At 48.3% G+C, this 23470-nt stretch overlaps 1 protein-coding gene across 2 annotated transcripts; it reads left to right on the top strand.

Moving 5' to 3' along the window:
- Window positions 1–1568: 1568 nt before the first annotated feature.
- On the top strand, window positions 1569–23027 carry LOC141101073 (uncharacterized). 2 transcript variants are annotated; one of them, XR_012234879.1, is made up of 8 exons: window positions 1569–1709; window positions 3509–3614; window positions 7204–7398; window positions 7736–7826; window positions 7921–8009; window positions 15847–15985; window positions 18904–19033; window positions 22741–22879. XR_012234879.1 is itself a non-coding variant. In XM_073589897.1 (7 exons), the coding sequence occupies exons 1-7, from the start codon at window positions 1643–1645 to the stop codon at window positions 22873–22875; spliced, it is 813 nt and encodes a 270-aa protein (XP_073445998.1). In that variant the 5' UTR covers window positions 1569–1642; the 3' UTR covers window positions 22876–23027. The 2 variants fall into 2 exon arrangements, 1 of the variants encoding a protein (XP_073445998.1); XM_073589897.1 differs by lacking the exon at window positions 15847–15985 and having other exon boundaries at window positions 22741–23027.
- The last annotated feature ends 443 nt before the right edge of the window (window positions 23028–23470 follow it).

Below are 23470 nucleotides of genomic sequence, written 5' to 3'. Positions count from 1 at the left end.
AAAAAGAATGCTATTTCTTTGTTTAATTTTTTTTTAAATTGTGAAAAGTTTATTCAGAGGGTCATTTATTATTCAACCCCTCAAACCACCAGAATTCTGTTTGGTTCCCCTAAAGTATTAGGAAGTATTTCAGGCACAAAGAACAATGAGCTTCACATGTTTGGATTAATTATCTCTTTTTCCAGCCTTTTCTGACTATTTAAGACCTTCCCCAAACTTGTGAACAGCACTCATACATGGTCAACATGGGAAAGACAAAGGAGCATTCCAAGGCCATCAGAGACAAGATCGTGGAGGGTCACAGGGCTGGCAAGGGGTACAAAACCCTTTCCAAGAAGTTGGGCCTACCTGTCTCCACTGTTGCGAGCATCATCCGGAAGTGGAAGGCTTATGGAACTACTGTTAGCCTTCCACGGCCTGGACAGCCTTTGAAAGTTTCCTCCCGTGCCGAGGCCAGGCTTGTCCGAAGAGTCAAGGCTAACCCAAGGACAACAAGGAAGGAGCTTCGGGAAGATCTCATGGCAGTGGGGACATTGGTTTCAGTCAATACCATAAGTAACGTACTCCACCGCAATGATCTCCGTTCCAGACGAGCCCGTAAGGTACCTTTACTTTCAAAGCATCATGTCAAGGCTCGTCTACAGTTTGCTCATGATCACTTGGAGGACTCGGAGACAGACTGGTTCAAGGTTCTCTGGTCAGATGAGACCAAGATCGAGATCTTTGGTGCCAACCACACACGTGACGTTTGGAGACTGGATGGCACTGCATACAACCCCAAGAATACCATCCCTACAGTCAAGCATGGTGGTGGCAGCATCATGCTGTGGGGCTGTTTCTCAGCCAAGGGGCCTAGCCATCTGGTCCGCATCCATGGGAAGATGGATAGCACGGCCTACCTGGAGATTTTGGCCAAGAACCTCCGCTCCTCCATCAAGAATCTTAAGATGAGTCGTCATTTCATCTTCCAACAAGACAACGACCCAAAGCACACAGCCAAGAAAACCAAGGCCTGGTTCGAGAGGGAAAAAATCAAGGTGTTGCAGTGGCCTAGTCAGTCTCCTGACCTTAACCCAATTGAAAACTTGTGGAAGGAGCTCAAGATTAAAGTCCACATGAGACACCTAAAGAACCTAGATAACTTGGAGAAGATCTGCATGGAGGAGTGGGCCAAGATAACTCCAGAGACCTGTGCCGGCCTAATCAGGTCTTATAAAAGATGATTATTAGCTGTAATTGCAAACAAGGGTTATTCCACAAAATATTAAACCTAGGGGTTGAATAATAATTGACCCACACTTTTATGTTTAAAATTTATTAAAATTTAACTGAGCCACATAATTTTTTGTTTTTTAAGATTTATGCATCTGTTAATAAATCCTGCTCTTGTTTGAAGTTTGAAGGCTCTAACTTATTTGCATCTTATCAAACCTGCTAAATCTGCAGGGGGTTGAATACTACTTGTAGGCACTGTAAAGTGACTCACTTGGCTTTGGAGCTGACATGGCATTCCCCTTTTACTATTGCAGAGCAGATTGATCTCGGTGTTATCTGCTGCAGTTAATCAGTAATTTGCACTAAACATAAGTTCTTCCTTCAGGATAAGACTCCTCATAATTTCCTGCAATTTGTTTAGTATAAGATGGCCTTCTTGAAACTCGGCCTGGTTTCTGCTCTCCTGTACTTGGTGACAGTGGCGACTGGAGAACGTAAGATTCACTCTGCTTTATTATATTCCAATTACACACATTGTATCAGTGACACATTACGAGGAGCGCAGGGTCAGGGCAGAGGCTGCGGATCGATGGGCTCATGGATGTCTGGGATCATCTCAGGTGGATACTGTCAGGAGGCAGCCGGACGGGAAAACAATAGCGATCAGCAGTGATCCGTTTCGGCAGACATTGTCCGCGGCTTGTACAGTCGGTCAGATCTGGTGATCGTCCGTTTTCTTATTATTGGGTGCAATGGTTATAATTCTGTAAAAGTTCTACAATTGGTTATGTACAGTTTGTGCATCAATCGCTCGGCACAACCGGGATTTCTGCTTGCTGACAGTGAATGGAGAATCATCTCACAATAAATAAACCTATCCTGACCTTCTACTTCTCACAGCTGAGGGTTTGTGACAATGAAGTGCAGTCTCCACAATCTTCCCTGTTACTGTATCCTGCATTGATTGCTCTGTTGCTATACAGGTATTCCAGGATTTTCTGCAAGAAAAAAAATAGACATTTCACATTTCCTTCCCGGGTTCAGCCGATCCAGTACCATGGATCAAACACCGATCATAAGTGATCTGATCTGTGTCCGGCTTTACCTGTGCCGATACATTGTAAAGAACTCTCAGCAGAGCATTACATCTGTAAGCCTCTGGATATGAAGAATGTTCTCCTTAACTGACAGGAAGCAGGGATCTTAGATTGTAAGCTCTCACGAGCAGGGTCGTCTTATTTTACTTTAATTGTTGTATTGTTAACGATGTTACTTATGACTTGTGTTTTGGAACTGTTAAGGGGGTTTTACACATAGCGATATCGCTAGCAATATCGCTATAACGTTACCGATTTGGTGACGCAGCAGCGATATCGCTATGTGTGATACTTACCTCCGACCGGCTCCCCCGCTGTCCATCGCTGATCGCGCGAGATCGCGCAGCTCCATTTCTCGTCAGGCGCTTCCTGCTGGCACCGACGAGCGACGCGTGGACGCGGACGGGAGGACGTCAGGATCGCCGCTTCTGAAAGGTAAGTATCGTCCGCTGTATCGCTGCTGCATCGCTGTGAAATCTGCCTGTGTGGCAGCTCACTAGCAACCATTTAGCGATGCACCAGCGATCCTGACCGGGTCGTATCGTGGTCGGGATCGCTGGTGCATCGCTAAATGTAAAGGGGCCTTTAAACTGTAAATCGCTGCGGAATATGTTGGTGCTATATAAATAAAGATTATTATTATTATTATTATCTTGATGGACACATGGAAAAAGTTGTGACATTAGTTTGTTTTAAAGGAGTTGTCTAGGACCTTTACAGTGATGACCTGTCCTTGGGATTGATAATAAATATCAGATCAGTTGGGGGTCTGACACCCGGTCCCGCAACCAATCAGGTGTTTGCAACTCCTGATATTGTCGGCATTGCACAGTGTATAGAGCCGGGCACCATAGCACCACACACAGTGTAGTGGCCATTCTTGGTACTGCCAGGCACCAAGCAGTGAACAACGTTGTGGGGTCCGCTTCCGTACACTTCCGACCGCAACAGGAGCTGTACACATCTGATCAGTGGGGAGATTCTGGTGTTGGACCCCCCCACCTAACTGATATTGATAATGGGTCATCAATATACAAGTCCAAAGTCTATTACTATTGCACCATAAACCTAACACGTGGCCTCCGATATCACAAATATCCACTGTGCCAGGAATTTATGGGGAAATTACGGCATGTGAGTGGTTTATATGGTGGGGCTGAGTCCTGGCAGTCACGGCTTCTTTTCTACCATTGCAGCAAGCTGCGCGGATGTGGAGGATTTCGGCCACTGCACTGGAGATACCGGCGACTTCTGCCCCAGTGGCATCGCATGCAGCTGTAGGAGCAGCCGCCCCTTCTGCAGGTGACTGGGGTCCGGATTGTGCCCTCTGCGACTGGCGTGAAAACGCAGGAATTCTTGCCCTAAACACTTTATTGAATCGAGAACGATGAGTTTTTCAAGTTGAAATCACATCAGGAAAACCTCTCTCTTTGGACTCATACTCACTTGTGAGAGACTAGCCCGATTCTTGTGAGAGTCTCTTGCATGAATACCCGGCACATGTATTTCTATGCCGCCACACACTCCGGTCCGAGTGCCGAGTATTCATGCAAGAGACTCTCACAAGAATCATAGTGAGTATGAGCCTTTTGGGGCATTTTTGGAGGAGTTTTTTGTCCTTTTTTTCTGAAGCAGAGTTTTATCCCAGCAGTGTTTTTTTTTTTTTTGCAGCCTTTTAATTGAACAGTTTTTATTCTGGAGCATTTTCCATCAGGATCTACTTCAAACGAGCGTCTTGCACATTTTTTTAAAATCCCATTTAATTAATAAAAAGTATTTTTTTTTGTTTTTTTAGGTGATTCTTCTGGTGTTTTCAGCAGATTTGCAAAAATAAACCCCCTCAAAAAAACAGTGTGTGCACAGCCTCAGACTATGTTCACATGGAGTTTTGTTCAGGAACATTTTTAGAGCCGATCTGCACAAAAATCCTTTCCCAAAAACTGCTCCTATGTAATATAGGAAATCCACTTAGCTCTTCATATGATTGTTTTATAAATTTTCCTGAAAAACACACTGCTGGGGAAATGAAAGCGCTGTCATTTCTTTGAAGCGGCTCCTTATGGAATTTGCTGCGAACTCTCTTCAAGAAACCAAAATCTCATCCACAAACTACCCAAAGATGGAGCGTTTCCTGAGGTGGTTTCCACTATAAAACTTGTCCTTTCTGAATGCCTCTGGGGGTTTTTTATGCACTGCATTCCAGGTTTCTGGATACAGGTGGCTGTGTAAAGAATAGAGGATTTTTTCTTCTGGATTTCCTGCTTAGGACCGATATATATTACGGTTTTAGTGATATAATGTGTGAGTGTAGTAATTTACCTTGTAAAGACCAAAGGATACATTATATTACATGCATATGCAGGAAACCTGACCTTCCCCTGAAAACCATACTGAAAACCCCTGTTCTTTAGGCTATGTGCACGTTGCAGAATTGCCATGGAAATTTCCGTGGGAATTCCTGAATTCCATTCCGCGTGAAATATGCGAGCAAATCACATTTTAATTTCCGCCTATTTCCCGCAGGAAAATTAGCGATTTGCAAGCGTAATTAGCTTGCAGAATGCTAGCGCTTTCCAAGCAATCTGTAGCATCTCTTGGAAAACTGATTTGACAGGTTGGTCACACTCGTCAAACATAGTGTTTGACGAGTGTGACCAACTTTTTACTATTGAGGCCGCCTAAGCAGCATCAGTAGTAAAATGATCTAATGTTTAAAATATTAAAAAAAAAATAAAAATCGTGTTTTTCTCACCTTCCGGCATCCTGCGCAGCGTTCCCGATCATCGCGATGCTCCCGGCAGGTCCCTTTCCCAGTGATGCATTGCGGCAATGACCTTTACAGACGTTGCGGTCTCGCGAGACCACTACGGTATTGCGAGACCGCAACGTCATTAAAGGTCATTATCGCAATGCATCACTGGGAAAGGGACCTGCCGGGAGCATCGGTGAGGCCTGGGGACACTGCGGGGGACATCGGAAGGTGAGAATATGACGATTTTTTAATTTTAATTCTATTTTTTACAGGGATATGGTACCCAGAGCCCTGAGGACAGTCTCCTCTCCTCCACCCCCTGGGTACCATCCGCAAATATTCTGCTTACTTTTCGCATGGTGGCGACAGTCACATGCGGAAAATAAGCAGAACAATGCATTCCTATGTGGGCGGAATCGCCGCAATTCCGCAAAATTAATGAGCATGCTGCGTATTTTTCCGTGATGCGATTTCGCCGTGGGAAAATCCGCAGCATTAGCACAGCATTGCGGAATCCCATAGGATTGCATGGGATGCTGTTTTTTTGCATTTTCGCAGCAAAATCGCGCGTTAAAAAACGCAGCGAAAACACAAAAAAAAACGCTACGTGTGAACACAGCCTAACACTGCAGACTGCACTCAGAAAAAAATAATATGTGCAGCACAATTTATTTTTAATGAAAAACATTAATTTTAACTTTAGGTGCCCTAAAGTGGGCACCGAAATGATACCATCCCTTTAATGGTGCAAACATCATTTTTTGCACTTTTCTCTTTTGTCTCCCATTCTAAAACTTTGGAACTATTAGGGACGTGTCCAGCCAGACAGGGAAACATACAAAACAATCATGGACAAAAGTGTTGGCACCCTTGAAAATGTTCCCCAAAATGAATTATTTTGGATAAGGGAACTGTCTGAGGACTTGAGAACCAAAGTTGCTAAAAAATATAAACAATCTTAAAGTTACAAGTCCATCTCCAGAGATCTTGATGTGCCTTTGTCCACGGTGCATAACATAATTAAGAAGTTTACAACCCAAGGGACTGTAACTAATCTCCGTAGACCTGGACAGCAGAGAGAAATTGATAGCCTGGATGGTGGATAAGCAGCCCCCATCAAGGTCCAAAGACAATCAAGCTGTCTTGCAGGCTCAGGGTGCATCAGTGTAAGCACAAACTATCCGTCCACACATGACTGAAATGAAACGCTATAGTACACTCTGGAGGACCCCACTGCTGACCGAGTCATAAGAAAGCTAGACTGCATTTTGCCAAAATGTACGCGAGTAAGCCAAAATCTTTCTGGGAAAGTGTCTTGTGGACAGATGAGACCAAGATAGAGTTTTTTGGTAAAGCACATCATTCTACTGAGGCCTACAAAAAAGAACACAGTACCTACAGTCAAATATTGTGTAGGGTCAAAGATGTTTTGCTGCCTCTGGCACTGGTTGCCTTGACTGTGTTCAAGGAATCATGAAATCTGAAGATTACCAAAGGAATTTGGGTGGCAATGTAGTGCCCAGTGATAGAAAGCTGGGTTTGTGCCCTAGGTCATTGGTCTTCCAGCAGGATAATGACCCCAAAGGCCCTTCAAGGAGCCCCCAGAAATGGATGGAAACAAAGTGCTGGAAAGTTCAGAAGTGGCAGCAATGAGTACGGCTCTAAATCCCATCACCTGTGGAGAGATCTTAAAATTTTCTTTTGGGAGAAGACGCCTTCACATATGAGAGACCTGGAGAAGTTTGGGAGAAGCGTCATCCAAAATTCCAGCTGAGAGGTGTAAGAAGCTTGTGGATGGTTATAGGAAGCGATTCATTGCAGTTATTTATCACAAAGGTTGTGCAACCAAATATTAACCAAAGGGTGCAAACAATTTTGTCTTGCCCATTTTTGAGGTTTTGTGTGAAATTATGTCCAATTTGCCATTTTTTCTCTGTTTTTTTTGTGTTGTTCCGATACACAGAAAGGAAATAAACAGGTGTATAACAAAACGTGTGTAATTGTGATAACTTTCTGGGAGAAATACTTCATGTTCTGAAACCATTTCAAAGGTGCCACCACTTTCCGCCATGACATTTCTGATCCTTACATTACCCTTTCACATACGCAGTACTAACGCCCGGCCATTTTGCTCCACAGCTGTCCCTACTATACAGGCCCCAATGGAAACTACTGGTACTTGGGTGAGAAATGTGACCAGCTATGGAGCACCCTGGACATGATCGTCATCTGCGTGTTCCCCGCGGTGGCACTGGCTTTTATTGTTGCAGTCACAGCGCAGCTCATTCACTTCTGCAAGATGAAACCGTACAGCAAGACGGTAAAAGTGGCAAAGTAAGTGAAAAATGTCAGTCCTGAATATCTGCCACTTACTGCAATACTGCAAATATGGGTCTAATGTCCATAAAAGAAGAAAACGATTGTGTCTGATCAGTGAAATGTCATCACATGGAGAAGGAAGTGCTATAATATTATATTCAGCGGCGACGGGGGGGCTGACAACCTCTCACACACCGTATACGGGCTGGTTGTCAGCAGTAATACATGAGGAACTGCTGCTGTAATATAAGGTGCGTGGTCTCAGGTTTTATCACGTCACTATATTGCTATACACAGAGGCATCTCCTTTTCAAGTTTCTAATTTTTTAATATTTATAAATTTAATTATTAGAAATTTAGAGATAAAGAGGACTAGCACGTATCCGAACCGGACGTATGTCCCTGATCTGGAGGAGGTTCGTCAGTATAAAGATCAGTCAATGGTAATTAGATTTTTATAGTAACAGCATATTATTATGTCAGGTTCAGAACCAGAGAAAAACCATCATCGCTCATCTCTTCTTATCACTTTCTAAGGTCAATGTCCAAGAACAAGTGCAACCGAAAATACAAACTGCACAATGGATGGCGCCTAGAGCCGACCCTCCAAAACCTCGCAGACTGAAGTGAGTATGAGAGTGAGAGTATGGACTGTCATGAGTGGGAAAAGCTTTTGGACCCCAATATCTTCTGGTCACAAATACACTTGTTATTTATGAGCACTCTCCATAAAAAAACAAATCACTAGTTTACCCAGAACTGATCCTGAGTTACATCCTGTACTATACTCCAGAGCTGCACTCACTATTCTGCTGGTGTAGTCACTGTGTGCATACATTACATTACTGATCCTGTACTGATCCTGAGTTACAACCTGTGTTATACTCAAGAGCTGCACTCACTATTCTGCTGGTGAAGTCACTGTGTACATACATTACATTACTGATCCTGAGTTACATCCTGTATTATAATCCAGAGTTGCACTCACTATTCTGCTGGTGCAGTCACTGTGTACATACATTACATTACTGATCCTGAGTTACATCCTGTATTATACTCCAGAGCTGCACTCACTATTCTGCTGGTGCAGTCACTGTGTACATACATTACATTACTGATCCCAAGTTACATCCTGTATTATACCCCAGAGCTGCACTCACTATTGTTCTGGTGCAGTCACTGTGTACATACATTACATTACTGATCCTGAGTTACATCCTGTTTTATACTCCAGAGCTGCACTCACTATTCTGCTGGTGCAGTCACTGTGTACATACATTACATTACTGATCCTGTGTTACATCCTGTATTATACTCCAGAGTTGCACTCACTATTCTGCTGGTGCAGTCACTGTGTACATACATTACATTACTGATCCTGAGTTACATCCTGTTTTGTACTCCAGAGCTGCACTCACTATTCTGCTGGTGCAGTCACTGTGTGCATACATTAAATTACTGATCCTGTGTTACATCCTGTATTATACTCCAGAGCTGCAGTCACTATTCTGCTGGTGCAGTCACTATGTACATAAATTACTGATCCTGAGTTACATCCTGCATCATACACCAGAGCTGCACTCACTTTTCTGCTGGTTCAGTCACTGTGTACATACATTACATTACTGGTCCTGAGTTACATCCTGTAGCTCTTTTTTATTATAAAAGTATCAAAAACACATAACAGACTACATAATACAAAACACAATACATAGCAGACAAACAATGCTCCCGACATAAATATTTGTGCAAAACTCGCAATTTTACCTGATCCCCCAGGCTTTCCAGCCTAGAGGGCCCCAGCAGAATCCCTCCACCCCTATACAACTTAAAATAAAGAAACCCCAATATAAAACATTCATCCCCTATGCACACCCTTTCACACTCCATTCGCACTCTGCACCCATACCTATATACAAGTAATAAAGAAAAAAAGAACCATCCGGCCCTTCTGCCTTAAAAAAAACCATAGCCACTTATACTGGCAAAACCCCAGCACCAGCCTAACACCTCTACGAAAAAAATTTTTTTTTTTTTTTTTTTTTAAATTTTAATAATTTTTTTTTAATTTTTTTTTTTTTTTATATTTATTTATCATCCCCCCACCACACCCAAGGTCCAAAAGTCCATGGCCCATTACACGAAACACACAAGGTCCATCAATGTTCATGGCCTATCACATCTATCTCTTGGCAACAACAGTTTATGCTCCAAGAGGAAAACCCTCACCCGGCTCCACCCAAAACCTATGCTATTTACCACGTGGTCCATTCTTCTTTTCCTTTCCACGATTTGTCCATCCACTTTCCCTTTGGATAAAGGTCCTCTTTTCCCATTCTCACCCCCCATTCACCCCCCTCCCAACCTCACTACACCCTCCCATGCACTCCTAACTAAAACAAAAGAAAGTATGTACATATGCATAATACACAAAAATAATACAAATATACAATATATAGTATCTACATATACACCACATAACATTATTACCATATTTGTTTTGGCTTGCCACCAGACTCTTTCCTTTGCAGACCCAAGATCAGTGCCTGCAAGCCCAATATCCATTTTGCCTTTATCTCAAAACAAAAATGTAGGCGTGCCATGCAGTAGCCCACCACCAGGAAATGGGAGTTCAAAAGGCCCCGTCCCTCACTAACTCATTCACCCTGTCCCTTAAAACTAAAACTGTCCCTACCTCTGTCCCTAAAGAAAACTGTCCCTGTCTGTCCCTTCCTGTCCCTACTCTACCTAACTTAACATAACTAACTCTCTATCTGTCCCTCAGTGCCTGTCCCTCCCTGTCCCTATCTGCCCCTACTTCTGTCCCTAACACACCCAGTGAAACTTATGCTATCCCTACCCTCATTCACACGGAGATAGCTCTCCCTTGAATGCGTTTTTAAAAGGAGAGGCCTCTCCAAAGCCAAGAGGCCTTCCTCACACCCAACCTTTCGAACTCCAAGGAACGGACCTTCACCAGGTCACCCAAGATGTTTCCTACCACCTCATCCCTTGGGAGGGTTTTTTTCTGCGTCGAAACTAGGCACCGTGCATTCCAAGTGTAGAACCTAACCACTACACTGACTAGGAATAAAGTGCATGGGTCCCGGCCACCCAGGGATCTGAACGCTCCATAGGCCCACTCAGCGTAGGAGAGGGACGCCAGCCGCGGCCAACGTATGGAAGCACCCACCCTGTTGTACACCTCTGCATTAAAGGGACACTGAAGCAGGAAGTGCTCCATGCTTTCCAGCACGTCGCCACACTCCTCACGGGGACAACCCCGATCATCGGATTTCCTGCACTTCAAGTTATCCTTTACATACAGCCTCCCGTGGAAGCAACGCCAGGTCAAGTCCCAAAACTTCATGGGGATCCGCTTAGAATTTAAAAGCCCCAGCCCGACCTCCAGATCCCGGCCTGGGCAATCCTTAAGGGCCAGGGGCTTCTGGAAATGGGTCAACAGGACCCTCCTGTCAAGGCATTGCCTCGACATGGTCCTGATTTCCCACATTCCCAGACCCCACCGGCGGATCACCTTCAGAACCGGGGTAGCGTAAGCCAGGAGATGCCCATGAGGTGTGCGTAGGTCCTTCACCTGCCCTCCTGTCTTCCATTCCTGGAAGAAAGGCCAAAGCCAACCCTTGCAGGAGACTACCCACGTAGGAGCCCTCTCTAGCCAGAGGTTGGAGATGTTAGTCTTAAGAAAGGTGTTTACTAGAAACACCACCGGGTTGACCATACCCAACCCGCCTAGTCTCCTCGTACGGTATGTAACCTCCCTCTTGATTAGGTTAAGCCTATTCCCCCATAACAATTGGAAGAACAGGCTATAGACCCGTGTCCAGAGAGGTTCCGGCAAGATGCACACACTGCCCAGGTATATTAATAAAGGTAGCAGAAAGCCTTTAGCCAGGGCAACCCTTTCCCTCAGGGTTAAAGACCAACCCTTCCATTGGTCCACCTTTTGGGCGGCGATCTTAAGTCTGCCCTCCCAATTTTGCTGGGGGTAATCCCCGGGGCCAAATTCGATGCCTAGAATTTTGGCGGTGGCCTGGGGCCCTGGAAGGGTGTCCGGGAGATCAAACCTGGGATCTCCCCCTCCCAGCCAGAGACTTTCACACTTATCCCGGTTGATCATGGACCCAGATGCCTCCGAGTAGCGCACTACCTCCGACATGACCCAATCCGCCTCCCCTCTCGAGGACACGAAAAGGGAGACATCATCGGCGTATGCCACCACCCTCAGAGAGGACCCAGAGCCCGCCTGGTCCATCCCGACTCCCGCCAACGGTCCACGATCTACCCTCCTTAGGAAGGGATCGATTGCGAACACGTATAAAAGCGGGCTCAGCGGACAGCCCTGACGGACCCCAGAACCCACCTCAAAAGGGCGACCTGACCAACCGTTTACCAGCGGAAAAGTCTCAGCCCCTTGGTACAAGATCTCTAACCATTTTACAAACCTCCCAGGCACACCATACCTCAAAAGGACGGACCAGAGGTACTCGTGGTTGACCCGGTCAAAGGCTTTCGCTTGATCTAATGACAGCAAGTACCCCTTCCAGTGACCTGCCCTACCCTGCTCCACTGCCTCTCGGACACCGAGCACAGCACTAAAAGTACTGCGACCTGGAACAGAGCAATGCTGGGCCCCTGAAAGGAGCCGGGGTGCAAACTTCACCAGCCGATTAAACAGCACCTTGGCCAGAACCTTCCGGTCCGTATCGAGAAGCGCTATGGGACGCCAATTCTCGATACGGGACGGATCCTTACCCTTTGACAGAATAATGAGAGCTGACTTCCTCATTGAGTCGGGAAGAGTGCCCGAGGAGAGACACTCATTAAATACCCCTGTCAAGAGGGGGACCAAGGAGTCCCTGAAAGTCTTATAGAACTCGGATGTTAAGCCATCCGGACCTGGCGATTTCTTGGGCTGAAGCCCATCAATGGCCAGTCTCACTTCCTCTTCCCTGATTTCTTCTGCCAAAACACCAAGAGAGGGATCACCCCCTGGCTCAGGGACGGTTTCGACCAGGAAAGCCGACATCCCGTCCCGATCCAGATCTTTCTTCTCCAAGAGGTGTGAGTAGAAGGATCTGACCACCTCCAGGATCCCTGATTTGGATCTGTTCAGGGACCCCGTACTGTCGATCAGTCCTGTTACCATCTTACAATTCACTGACATCTTACAGTTTCTGTAAGGGTCGGGCGAGCGGTACTTCCCGAAGTCCCTCTCAAAAACCAAAGATGTGTGTCTATCATACTGACACCTCTTGAGTAAAGATTTCACTCTGGAGATTTCCTCACGGTCACCTCCAGTCGAGACAAGCTGCTCGAGTTTCCTCCCCAGAGCCTGATACAAGCGGTGCCTGTTCAGACTTCTGAGGTTCGAGAGCTGACGGAAGAACCCCGCCACCCGCTTTTTGAAGATCTCCCACCACTCTGACTTACTACTACAGAGATCCAACAGCGGTACCTGGCTCTGAAGAAAATCCTCGAAGGATTGTCTCACCTCCGCTTCTTCCAGCAGGGACGAATTGAGCTTCCACAGCCCTCTTCCCATCCGATGAGTCTCTGCAACATTCAGAGAAAAGAAAATTAGACAGTGATCGGAGAACTCCACCTCAACGGCGGACACAGCAGAAAAGATGGCGTCCTCCTTCAAAAAAACCTATCTATTCTAGACCTACTGCTACCCCTATGGTAGGTGAAACCTCCGTGACCTGCGGTGTGCCGGATGTGGACGTCCACCAGGCGAGCTTCACTGGCTATGCTATTCAACGCAACGCTATCATAAGCCAGGCGATCTCCGGGACCCCCCCCCGGTCACGGGACCTCGTAATGGTGTTGAAGTCCCCACCGAAGACCACCTGCCGGCTCGTAAAAAGAAAGGGCTTGATCCTCAGGAAGAGACATTTGCGGTCCCACTTGGACTGCGGGCCGTAGATGTTGATGAGCCGGAGCTCTTGTCCCCTCATGAAGACATCTAGGATCAGGCACCTCCCCATTTCCAACTCAGTAACCCGTCGGCATTCAACAGCTGCAGTCTTAAAAAGGACTGCCACCCCGCTATACGGCTCGGCCGCAAGAGACCAGTATGAGGGCCCGCACCTCCACTCCCTCCGTGCTTTATAGATGGCCCCCATGTCTGTTAGTCTGGTCTCTTGCAAGAATAAAATTTCTGCCTCAATCCGGGAGAAAAAATCAAAGGCCGTGAAGCGAGCCGCATCTGACTTTATGCTGGCAACATTAATAGATGCCAGCGTCAACGGGGCGAGTTCCGCCATCATGGGTGATCAAGTTGGATGGCCAACTTCTTACCACTGCTATCACCTCCACCTGGGGAGGGGTCGGACACCTTCCTTTTCAGGGAAGCTCCCGTTGTGTCCATCCCACCCCCCCCGGTGTCCTCGCCCCCGGGTTCCAGGTCTGTCCCCCCCAGGAGGAACACTGCCCCCTGAGGGACGGACCCCACCATCCCCCAAAGGACCCTCCGGTGGTACCCCCGGCCCAGCATCCTCGTCTTGCGGCCCAGCATCCGAGCCTCCGAGGACGCTGAACCGGTTGGAGAGATCAATCAGAGGGGGGTCAGCGGGCCCTTCCGTGCGCACCCTGGTGGTCGGGGGCGGGGGAGATTTTGAAGGCTTGCCAGCCTTCTTCCCCCCCGATTTGTTACGATTGGCACGTTTGCTTTTGCCAACCGCTGCTGTAGGCTGCTCCTGGACCTCCTCATCAACACTTTCATACTGTGAGGACCCGTCCGAGTCAGCCGCTTTATCCTCCCTCTCCATCCTCCTGATCTCCTCTCACCACACTCTCCCTCAGGACCTCAGAGGCTTTTGCCACGGGCCTGGAGGGAGGAGCAGGCATCGACCCGGTTGCCCGAGACTTCACCTGCCCCCCACCCCCATGGCGTTTTTCTTGCCTCCGCACATACGCGGGGCCCCTCACCTTGGCATGGCCCTTCCTCACCGGTCCCTCAGCCCCTTCCTCTCCGCCACCACCTACCACAGCTGCAGGAGCGCCGCCAGAGGTTTCTCCCTCACGGACTCCTCCTGCCGTCCCTGCAGCGGCATTAGAAAAGGAGCGAGGGCAGCGGCTGAGAGGGTGACCTAGGTCACCACACAAGTGACACCGAATGTCTTTACACGAGGCGGCCAGATGACCTACCCCACCATACAAGGCACATTTCTGTACCTTGCAGCTAGCGCTGAAGTGAGTGGGGTCGCCGCACTTGTGGCAGACCTTCGGTTGCCCCTGGTAGAAGACCAGGATCCTGTCCCTTCCCAGGAACGCCGAGGAAGGGATGTGGGTGACCGTGCCGCCGGAAATCTTCAGTGTAACCATGAAGGTCCAGCCCCCCGACCAGATGCCGAATTCGTCCCTGTTCTTTTTGGGGACCTCGGTGACTTCCCCGTAACGGGAAAGCCACGTCATAATGTCCACGCCGGCAAGTGACTCGTTACAAGTGACCACGGTCACTCGCTTGACGGAATTTTGGCGAGACACCGCTTGCGCAACGAAGTCTCGCCATCCGGGCTCTTCCCGCACCAGCTCATAGTTAGACCAGAAGAGCTCAAGCCCCTCTGGCCGCACAAAGCTGACGTCGAAGAAGCGGGACGCCGAAGGATGTATCAGGGCAAAGATGTAATTCGCCCCGAAGCCCATCTTAAGGAGCTCCACCACCTTGCTCCTAGGTGGAAAGCTTCACTGCCCCCCCACCTAAGACGGACCACATTCCTCCTTTGCAGCCCCTGCCCGGCTGTGGGGAGAGACCAAACAGTCCCTCCCTCCCTTTGATTTTGGAAGGCAGCAAGGCCGTGTCTCTCTATGCAGAAAGACAAGTCCACTGTCCTCCCCTCTACCACTATCGACCTTTCTCCTTTTTTGAGGGCCTCCAGGAAACGGTGGTGCAAAGCGCCGTCCCTGGAGCCCGGAGGCGAGGAGACCCCCCCAGGACCACCCCGACCCCCAGCCGCGGCCCCCGCATAACTATGTTGGGGTCTTGCGGCCGGGGGGGGCAGATGGGCCAGCCCTCCCACCACCACTCGTGCTTGCACCCTCATTTATCTGCCCATTCACTCTTTTATTATTGCCATTCACTCCAGCACTTTCAGACCCATTCACACCCGCACACACTCCCTCATCCATGTCACTCATATCTCCATTCACCTCTGCAAACATCTCTTCAAAAATATCCACGCCACTCTCATACTCACTATCACTCACACAAATGGTGCTTGCATTATTTACAGTATTAGTTTTTTCCCCGCAGTTCTCCCTCCCTCCTGCTGGGGGCCCTCTCTGGCTGCCCGGTGCTCCTGGTCTGGACAGTGCTGCTGGCCAGGAGTGCTGCTGCTCCTTTAAGGGCCTCCATGTTAGCCTGCATGTTACTCTGGCTGGGCCTGGGAGCAGCAGCTCCTGGTTTCCCCAGCTCATTTTTTTTTTCTTTTGTCCAAGGCACCACAGTCGTCCTTTCCCGTCTGTACTCTCTGGGCAGGGACGGCCACTGGCACCGCTCCCTGCCCTGCATCTCCTCTCTCCGCCCCCGCCACTGGCATCCCAGGAAGAGCCGGAGCCCCCGCACCCCCAGATGACGGTAGGTGGGCCGGGGACCCCGACAACTCCCCACCAGTTTCTGGGGGCCTTGCTACATTGCTGGGAAGGGTGGGTGGGACAGAGGGCAGCGGGCCCGCCGTGGCCACGCTCCCCCCGCCGGTCGCAGTCACTCCAGGCTGGGCAGTGACCCCTTGCGAGACCACTCCCCCCGGGTGACGCAAGCACAGCGGGCGGAGCCGCGACCGCCGAGGCCATGCCCCCCCGCCAGCCACAGCCACCACGGGCAGAGCAGCGGCCCCTTGCAAGGCCACGCCCCCGGGTGATGCGGACATAGCGGGCGGGACTATGGCCGAGGAGGATACGCCCCCCCGCACGCTGCAGCCTTTGCAGGCCGGGCAACACTCGGGGAGGCCTCGCCCCCCTCACGGACCACCGCCGCCACCCTGTGCCCACCGCTCGACATGGGCAAGGCCGGCCACTCCCCCTCGTCACCCAATGGCGGCGGAGCCCCCTGCACGGACCCCTTTTTGGGTCGACGTGCCGGAGACCCCGCTCTCACCACGGGCGCCGATAGGGGAGCTACCAGCACCTTGCACCGCTTGAGCTGCGATTTAATTGCTGGATCGCCCTTTCTTGGCTTCTGGACCCCCACCAGCGATCCAGACCTAACGGATCCGTACGTGGGGGGCCCAGAAGCCCCAGCACTCGCCGTCGGAGGTGCGGCCCTGGCTGTACCAACTTTACCTGGTGCCAGGCCAGCCCCCCCTGCCACTGAGGGCTGAGCCTGGACACCACCACCAACACCACAACCAGCACCGACCTCCATGTCACTGCCCTGGTCTGAACTGTCACCAGATGCGACAGTCAGGTCACAACAGTCATCTCTCTCCCCGCTCCCTCGCTGCGGACCCACCACAGGGCCCGAGCCGGGGTGGATAGCGGGTTCCACACAGCGGGACAGAGGGGCCCCGGGAAGAGGAGCAAAAACCAGTTGTTTCTCCACGCCTTCAGAGGCCTTACGCCTGCGCCTCCTGTTTCTCCTCCTCCAGGTTGCCTCATCCTCTGGGCAGACTTCATACCCAAACAACAGCGTGCCAAACCGTGCTGGGGATTCCGTCTGCCGTACTTGTTTAAGGATGAGGCAGCCCCCCTCAGAACTACTCCCGCTCCCTCCTTCCTCCCCCTCGCTCCCGCTTGCCTCCGCGTTACTGGAGTCCAGCGGGAGGGCCACCTGCTCGGGGGCTATCCCACTGCATGTTACCTGGCTCACGCTGGTGTCCGCCAGGTCTTCAGGTGGAGGTGGCCCGGGTGTGGTGTGGGCGCCATCTTGCTCTTCCTCCTCCTCGCTTTCCTCCACCTGGATGGGGACTCCTGACCCCCCAGGAGACCCACCGGCCATGGCCCTGAACCGGTCCTCGTTTTGAAGCTTTTCCTGCTGGCCATGATGGTACTTCGCCGGTCCTCCAGGGCCCGAATCTCCCCTTTCAGCCGCTTGACTGTGGTGGTGACCTCCGCTCTCTTTGAGGCAGGGAGCCTGTTTTTACTTATGACCCGGGCTCCCTCCAGCTCCCCCCGGAGTCTCCTGAGCTGCGTGCCGGCCTCCTCGTACTCGGAGAGGTGGGCATGAATGCGGGAGGCATAGGTGGTAGCTGGCTCTCCCACAACCTTGGAGCCCCAGATGTTAAGGAGGGGCCCTGCCTCACCTCTGCCGGCTGCTGCACCTCCGGGGGAAGGGCCTGCCACAGCCTTCACTTCAGGGGTCCCGGACCCTGGAGCCTTACGGCCCCCTGGGGTCCGCTTTTTCCCCATCCCTGGGACTGGCTGTGCCTTGGGCCTCCTGATGGTGGATGAGGCCCCCCCACCCCCAGCTGGCTTGCCGGGGGGTGGGAGCCAGGGGCCCAGCCCCGGCGCTCAGTCACAGGTAGAGTCCTCTTTCCTGGGAAGGGGGCAGATGGAAAGTCCTTGCAGGAAAAAAAAACTCCCTTCCCAAAAACCCCAGCCTGCAGACGCTCAGCACAGACGCTCCTCCTCTTCCTGGGCGTGTACAGGGCTGCACTCAGTATGCTGCTGGTGCAGTCACTGTGTACAGACATTACATTACTGATCCTGAGTTACATCCTGTTTTATACTCCAGAGCTGCACTCACTATTCTGCTGGTGCAGTCACTGTGTACATACATTACTGATCCTGTACTAATCCTGAGTTACATCCTGTATTATACTCCAGAGTTGCACTCACTATTCTGCTGGTGCAGTCACTGTGTACATACATTACATTACTGATCCTGAGTTACATCCTGTTTTATACTCCAGAGCTGCACTCACTATTCTGCTGGTGCAGTCACTGTGTGCATACATTACATTACTGATCCTGTGTTACATCCTGTATTATACTCCAGAGCTGCAGTCACTATTCTGCTGGTGCAGTCACTATGTACATAAATTACTGATCCTGAGTTACATCCTGCATCATACACCAGAGCTGCACTCACTTTTCTGCTGGTTCAGTCACTGTGTACATACATTACATTACTGGTCCTGAGTTACATCCTGTATTATACTGCAGAGCTGCACTCACTATTCTGCTGATGCAGTCACTGTGTACATACATTACTGGTCCTGAGATACAGCCTGTATTATATTCCAGAGCTGCACTCACTATTCTGCTGGTGCAGTCACTGTGTACATACATTACTGGTCCTGAGTTACATCCTGTATTATACTCCAGAGCTGCACTCACTATTCTGCTGGTGCAGTCACTGTGTACATACATTACTGGTCCTGAGATACATCCTGTATTATATTCCAGAGCTGCACTCACTATTCTGCTGGTGCAGTCACTGTGTACATACAATACATTACTGATCCTGAGTTACAGTATATCCAGTATTATACTCCAGAGCTGCACTCACTATTCTGCTGGTGCAGTCATTGTAGAGTAACATCTCTTGTATTGCAGCTATTACTCTGATGTTCCTCCTGTCGGTCGATCCTCCAATTACTTTGAAGGAAGGCAGCAATCTCAGAATTATGGTCACCGACTCCCAGAGCAGGACTTTCATGGCTACGACCAACAGCAGCAATATTCTGTAAGTGTCAGCTTCCGGCTGTGCCGCATCGTCACTCCTATCCGTTATACTACTGCAATACTCAGAATACAACTCAGCGCTCAGGTATAATTGACGCTATGACACCTGCACTATAGTCAGTATATCAAGCGTGCAGTCATCACATACAGGTGCTTCTCACAAAATTAGAATATCATCAAAAAGTTAATTTATTTCAGTTCTTCAGTACAAAAAGTGAAACTCATATATTATATAGAGTCATTACAGACAGAGTGATGTATTTCACGTGTTTATTTCTGTTGATGATTATGGCTTACAGCCAATGAAAATCCAAAAGTCATTATCTCAGTAAATTAGAATAATTATCAAAAACCCCTGCAAAGGCTTCCTAAGCATTTATAAAGGTCCCCAAGTCTGATTCAGAAACTCCACAATCATGGGGATGACTGCTGATCTGACAGATGTCCAGAAGGCAGTCATTGACACACTCCACAAGGAGGCTAAGCCACAAAAGGTCATTGCTATAGAAGCTGGCTGTTCACAGGGTGCTGTATCCAAGCATATTAATGGAAAGTTGAGTGGAAGGAAAAAGTGTGGTAGAAAAAGGTGCACAAGCAACTGGGATAACCGCAGCCATGAAAGGATTGTTAAGAAAAGGCAATTCAAAAGTTTGGGGGAGATTCACTTTGAGTGGCGTGCTGCTGGAGTCATTGCTTCAAGAGCCACCACACACAGACGTATCCAGGACATGGGCTACAAGTGTCACATTCCTTTTGTCAAGCCCCTCATGACCAATAGACAACGCCAGAAGCGTCTTACCATGGCCAAGGAGAAAAAGAACTGGACTGCTGTCAGTGGTCCTAAGTGATGTTTTCAGATGAAAGTAAATTTTGCATTTAATTTGGAAATTAAGGTCCCAGAGTCTGGAGGTAGAGTGGAGAGGCCACAATCCAAGCTGCTGGAGGTCTAGTGTGAAGTTTCCTCAATCAGTGATGGTTTGGAGAGCCATGTCATCTGCTGGTGTAGGTCCACCGTATTTATCAGAAACAAAGTCGGCGCAGCCGTCTACCAGGAAATTTTAGAGCTCTTCATGCTTCTCTCTGCCGACAAGCTTTTTGGAGATGGAAATTTCATTCTCCAGCAGGACTTGGCACCAGTCTACACTGCCAAAAGTACCGATACCTGGTTTACAAACAACAGTATTACTGCGCTTGATTGGCCAGAAAACTCGCCTGACCTTAACACCATAGAGAATCTATGGGGGATTGTCAAAGCTGCTATCAAAGCCACCGGGCTTCCATAACCCCTCAGCAGTGCCACAGGCTGATCGCCTCCATGCCACAACGCATTGATGCAGTAATTGATGCAAAAGGAGCCTCGACCAAGTATTGAGTGTATTTACTGAACATACATTTCAGTAGGCCAATATTTCAGATTTTAAAATCATTTTTCAAGCTGGTGTTATAAAGTATTCTAATTTACTGAGATAATGACTTTTGGGTTTTCATTGGCTGTAAGCCATAATCATCAACATCAACAGAAATAAACACGTGAAATAGATCACTGTTTGTAATGACTACATGAGATTCAAAATAATTGAAAAAGCCGACAGGATAGGAGACATGGTTTACATATAGTAAACCATTGCATATCCGTTAGTTTTATATATGTGCCTAACAAATAATGTTAGTAGTGTGTGTGTGTAAAATTTTGGAGCTGTGATAAATTAAAGGATCAATTCACGGAAAAAACTGGCGTGGGCTCCCGCGCAATTTTCTCCACCAGAGAGGGAAAGCCAGTGACTGAGGGCAGATATTAATAGCCTAGGAAGGGACCATGGTTATTGGCCACCCCCTGGCTAAAAAAAATCTGCCCTCAGCCACTCCTGAAAAGATGCATCTGTAAGATGTGCCAATTCCGGTACTTAGCCTCTCTCTTCCCATTGCCCTGTAGCGGGTGGCATATGGGGTAATAAGGGGTTAATGTCACCTTGCTATTGTAAGGTGACATTAAGCCTGGTTAATAATGGAGAGGTGTCAATAAGACACCTCTCCATTATTAATCCAATAGTCTGAAATGGTTAAAAAAACACACACAATAAGAATAAAGACTTTTAATGAAATAAACACTGTTTTTTCCATCTTTATTTAACTCCCAATCCAATCGAAGCCATCGTTCTCCTATAAAAAATCCAAAATAAAAACGCAACAATATCCAATACCTGTCCGTCGTACAGTCTCTCCGACGCTGCAGTCCATCTGAAGGGGTTAAATAGTTTACAGCCAGGAGCGGTGTTAATGCGCCCAGCCCGGCTGTAAACCATCGAGGAATGAAGGTAAAGCTGCCTGTGCAGCCTCCCCGCCTTTCTAGAGATTAACCGATTAGAGTGGGAAAGTTTCTGAACATTTTCCCTCGCTGTCAGTTCACCGCCGGTCAGGCTGGGAGTCTGTGCAGCCTTAGTGACTCCCTGCTCAGTTCATCTTCGGTCAGATGGGGAGGCTGCGCAGTCAGCTTTTCCTTCATTCCTCCATGGTTTACAGTCAGTTGCATTAGCACTGCTCCCGTTTGTAAACTATTTAACCCCTTCAGATGGATTGCAGCGTCGGACATAACTGTACGGTGGACAGGTATGGGACATTGTTGCTTTTTTATTTTGGATTTTTTACAGAATGATGGCTTTGATTGGATTGGAAGTTAAATAAAGATGGAAAAAACTGTGTTTATTTCATTAAAAGTCTTTATTCTTAATGTGTTTTTTTTAACCCTTTCAGACTAGTTGATTAATAATGGATTCCATTATTAGCCAGGCTTAATGTCACCTTACAATAGCAACGTGACATTAACCCCTTATTACCCCATATGCCACCCGCTACAGGGCAATGGGAAGAGATACAGGGCAATGGGAAGAGATATGGTAAGTGCTGGAATTGACGCATCTTACAGATGCGCCTTTTCTGGGGTGGCTGGGGCAAATTTTTTTAGCCGGGGGGGCCAAAAACAATGGTCCCTCTCTATGCTATTAATATCTGCCCTCAGTCACTTGCTTGCCCTCCCTGGCAGAGAAAATTGGGCGGGAGCCCACGCAAGTTTTTTTCCGTGAATTAATCCTAATTTAACACCTACTGCTCCAATATTTTACACACATACACTACTAACATTATTAGTGAGGGACATGTACAAATCTAACGAATATGCAATGGTTTACTGTATTGTAAACCATGTCTCATATCCTGTCGGGTTCTGTAATGATTTTATAGATTCCGACAATTGAATTATCGGCTATTCTGCTGTCTAGCTCTGTATGAAATATATATATACCTATTCTATGTGTATACATGTATTTTTTCTTTTCTATTATAACATATCAGTGTGATTTTTTTTACTGTAGCCGAACATGAATTGCTGGCTTTTCAAAGGACACAGGTGTGTAAAAATCGGACAGCACTCGCATCGTGCGAGTGCGGTCCGATTTTTTTCTCACACCCATTGACTTGCATTGGTAAGTCTCATCCGAGATACACAGCATGCTGCGATTTTTTTTCTCAGTCCGGTTTTGGCTAAGAAAAAAATTGCAGATGAGATGTCACCTATTGAATAACATTGGTCCGAGTGCGATCCGATTTTTTATCAGATTGCACTCGTCCGTATTTTCTCACTAGTGAGTATGGGCCCTTATGGCTGTTATTTATCACATTCACCTCAGTCGTCGGCTCTCATGTCTGTTACAGAGAATTTCGAGGGCTGCGCCTGCTCCTGCTGACTATCTGCAGCGGTCTCCAGAGCCGTCCAGCCCGAACACCGCCTGGGACTCCCGGCCTTTTAGTTTTGCACGTCCGCAAGTTAAAGCTGTCTACGACTATTAATAACCATTATAGTGTGCCGCGCTCTGACCGCCTCAGCGTACACGACCGTTGTCTGAGGACGTCACTGTGATATCCTGCAATGGACCGCCGCGGGCCTCGTCATACACCATAATCCTCCATGTTTTAATAAAATTGAACTTTGTTTAGCGGTATCTGCCGCGTCCGGCTGTTCTGGGGTTTGTGTTACTGATTAATGTACGTTTTACCTCATGTATAAAAACACAGAACATGGCGGTGATGCCCATAGCAACCATATTATGGAGGACAGCAACCAATCAAATCACTGCTTTCATTGTATAGAGCGCAGAAGTGAATAGTAACCAATCAGACCACTGCTTTCCATCCCTTCATAGGTATAGTAACCAATCAGATCATTGCTTCCATCCCTTCTAGGTATAGTAACCAATCAGGTCATTGCTTTCCATCCCTTCATAGGGATATCAACCAATCAGAAAATTGCTTTTAATCTCTTCATAGATATAGTAACCAATCTGATCACCGCTTTCATTGTCTATAACTGTGACCTTATAACCAGGTTGGTGGGTGGAAGAGGGCGCAACCAATGAAATTAGTGTTTATAGCCGTTCGCCAATAG

The sequence above is a fragment of the Dendrobates tinctorius genome, unplaced genomic scaffold (assembly GCF_039654945.1).
Source record: "Dendrobates tinctorius isolate UK_male_01 unplaced genomic scaffold, ASM3965494v1 ptg000114l, whole genome shotgun sequence".
In the NCBI taxonomy this organism is placed as follows: domain Eukaryota; kingdom Metazoa; phylum Chordata; class Amphibia; order Anura; family Dendrobatidae; genus Dendrobates; species Dendrobates tinctorius.
Note: the sequence above shows the minus strand (reverse complement) of the source record. Positions and strands in the feature narration are given on the sequence as shown.

Excerpts from the sequence above, each read along its gene's own strand:
- LOC141101073 (XM_073589897.1), top strand. The coding sequence starts at position 1,643 with ATGGCCTTCTTGAAACTCGGCCTGGTTTCTGCTCTCCTGTACTTGGTG. Across the intron at positions 7,827-7,920 it reads AGTATAAAGATCAGTCAATG|GTCAATGTCCAAGAACAAGT; the intron begins GTAATTAGATTT and ends TCACTTTCTAAG. Across the intron at positions 8,010-18,903 it reads CCAAAACCTCGCAGACTGAA|CTATTACTCTGATGTTCCTC; the intron begins GTGAGTATGAGA and ends CTTGTATTGCAG.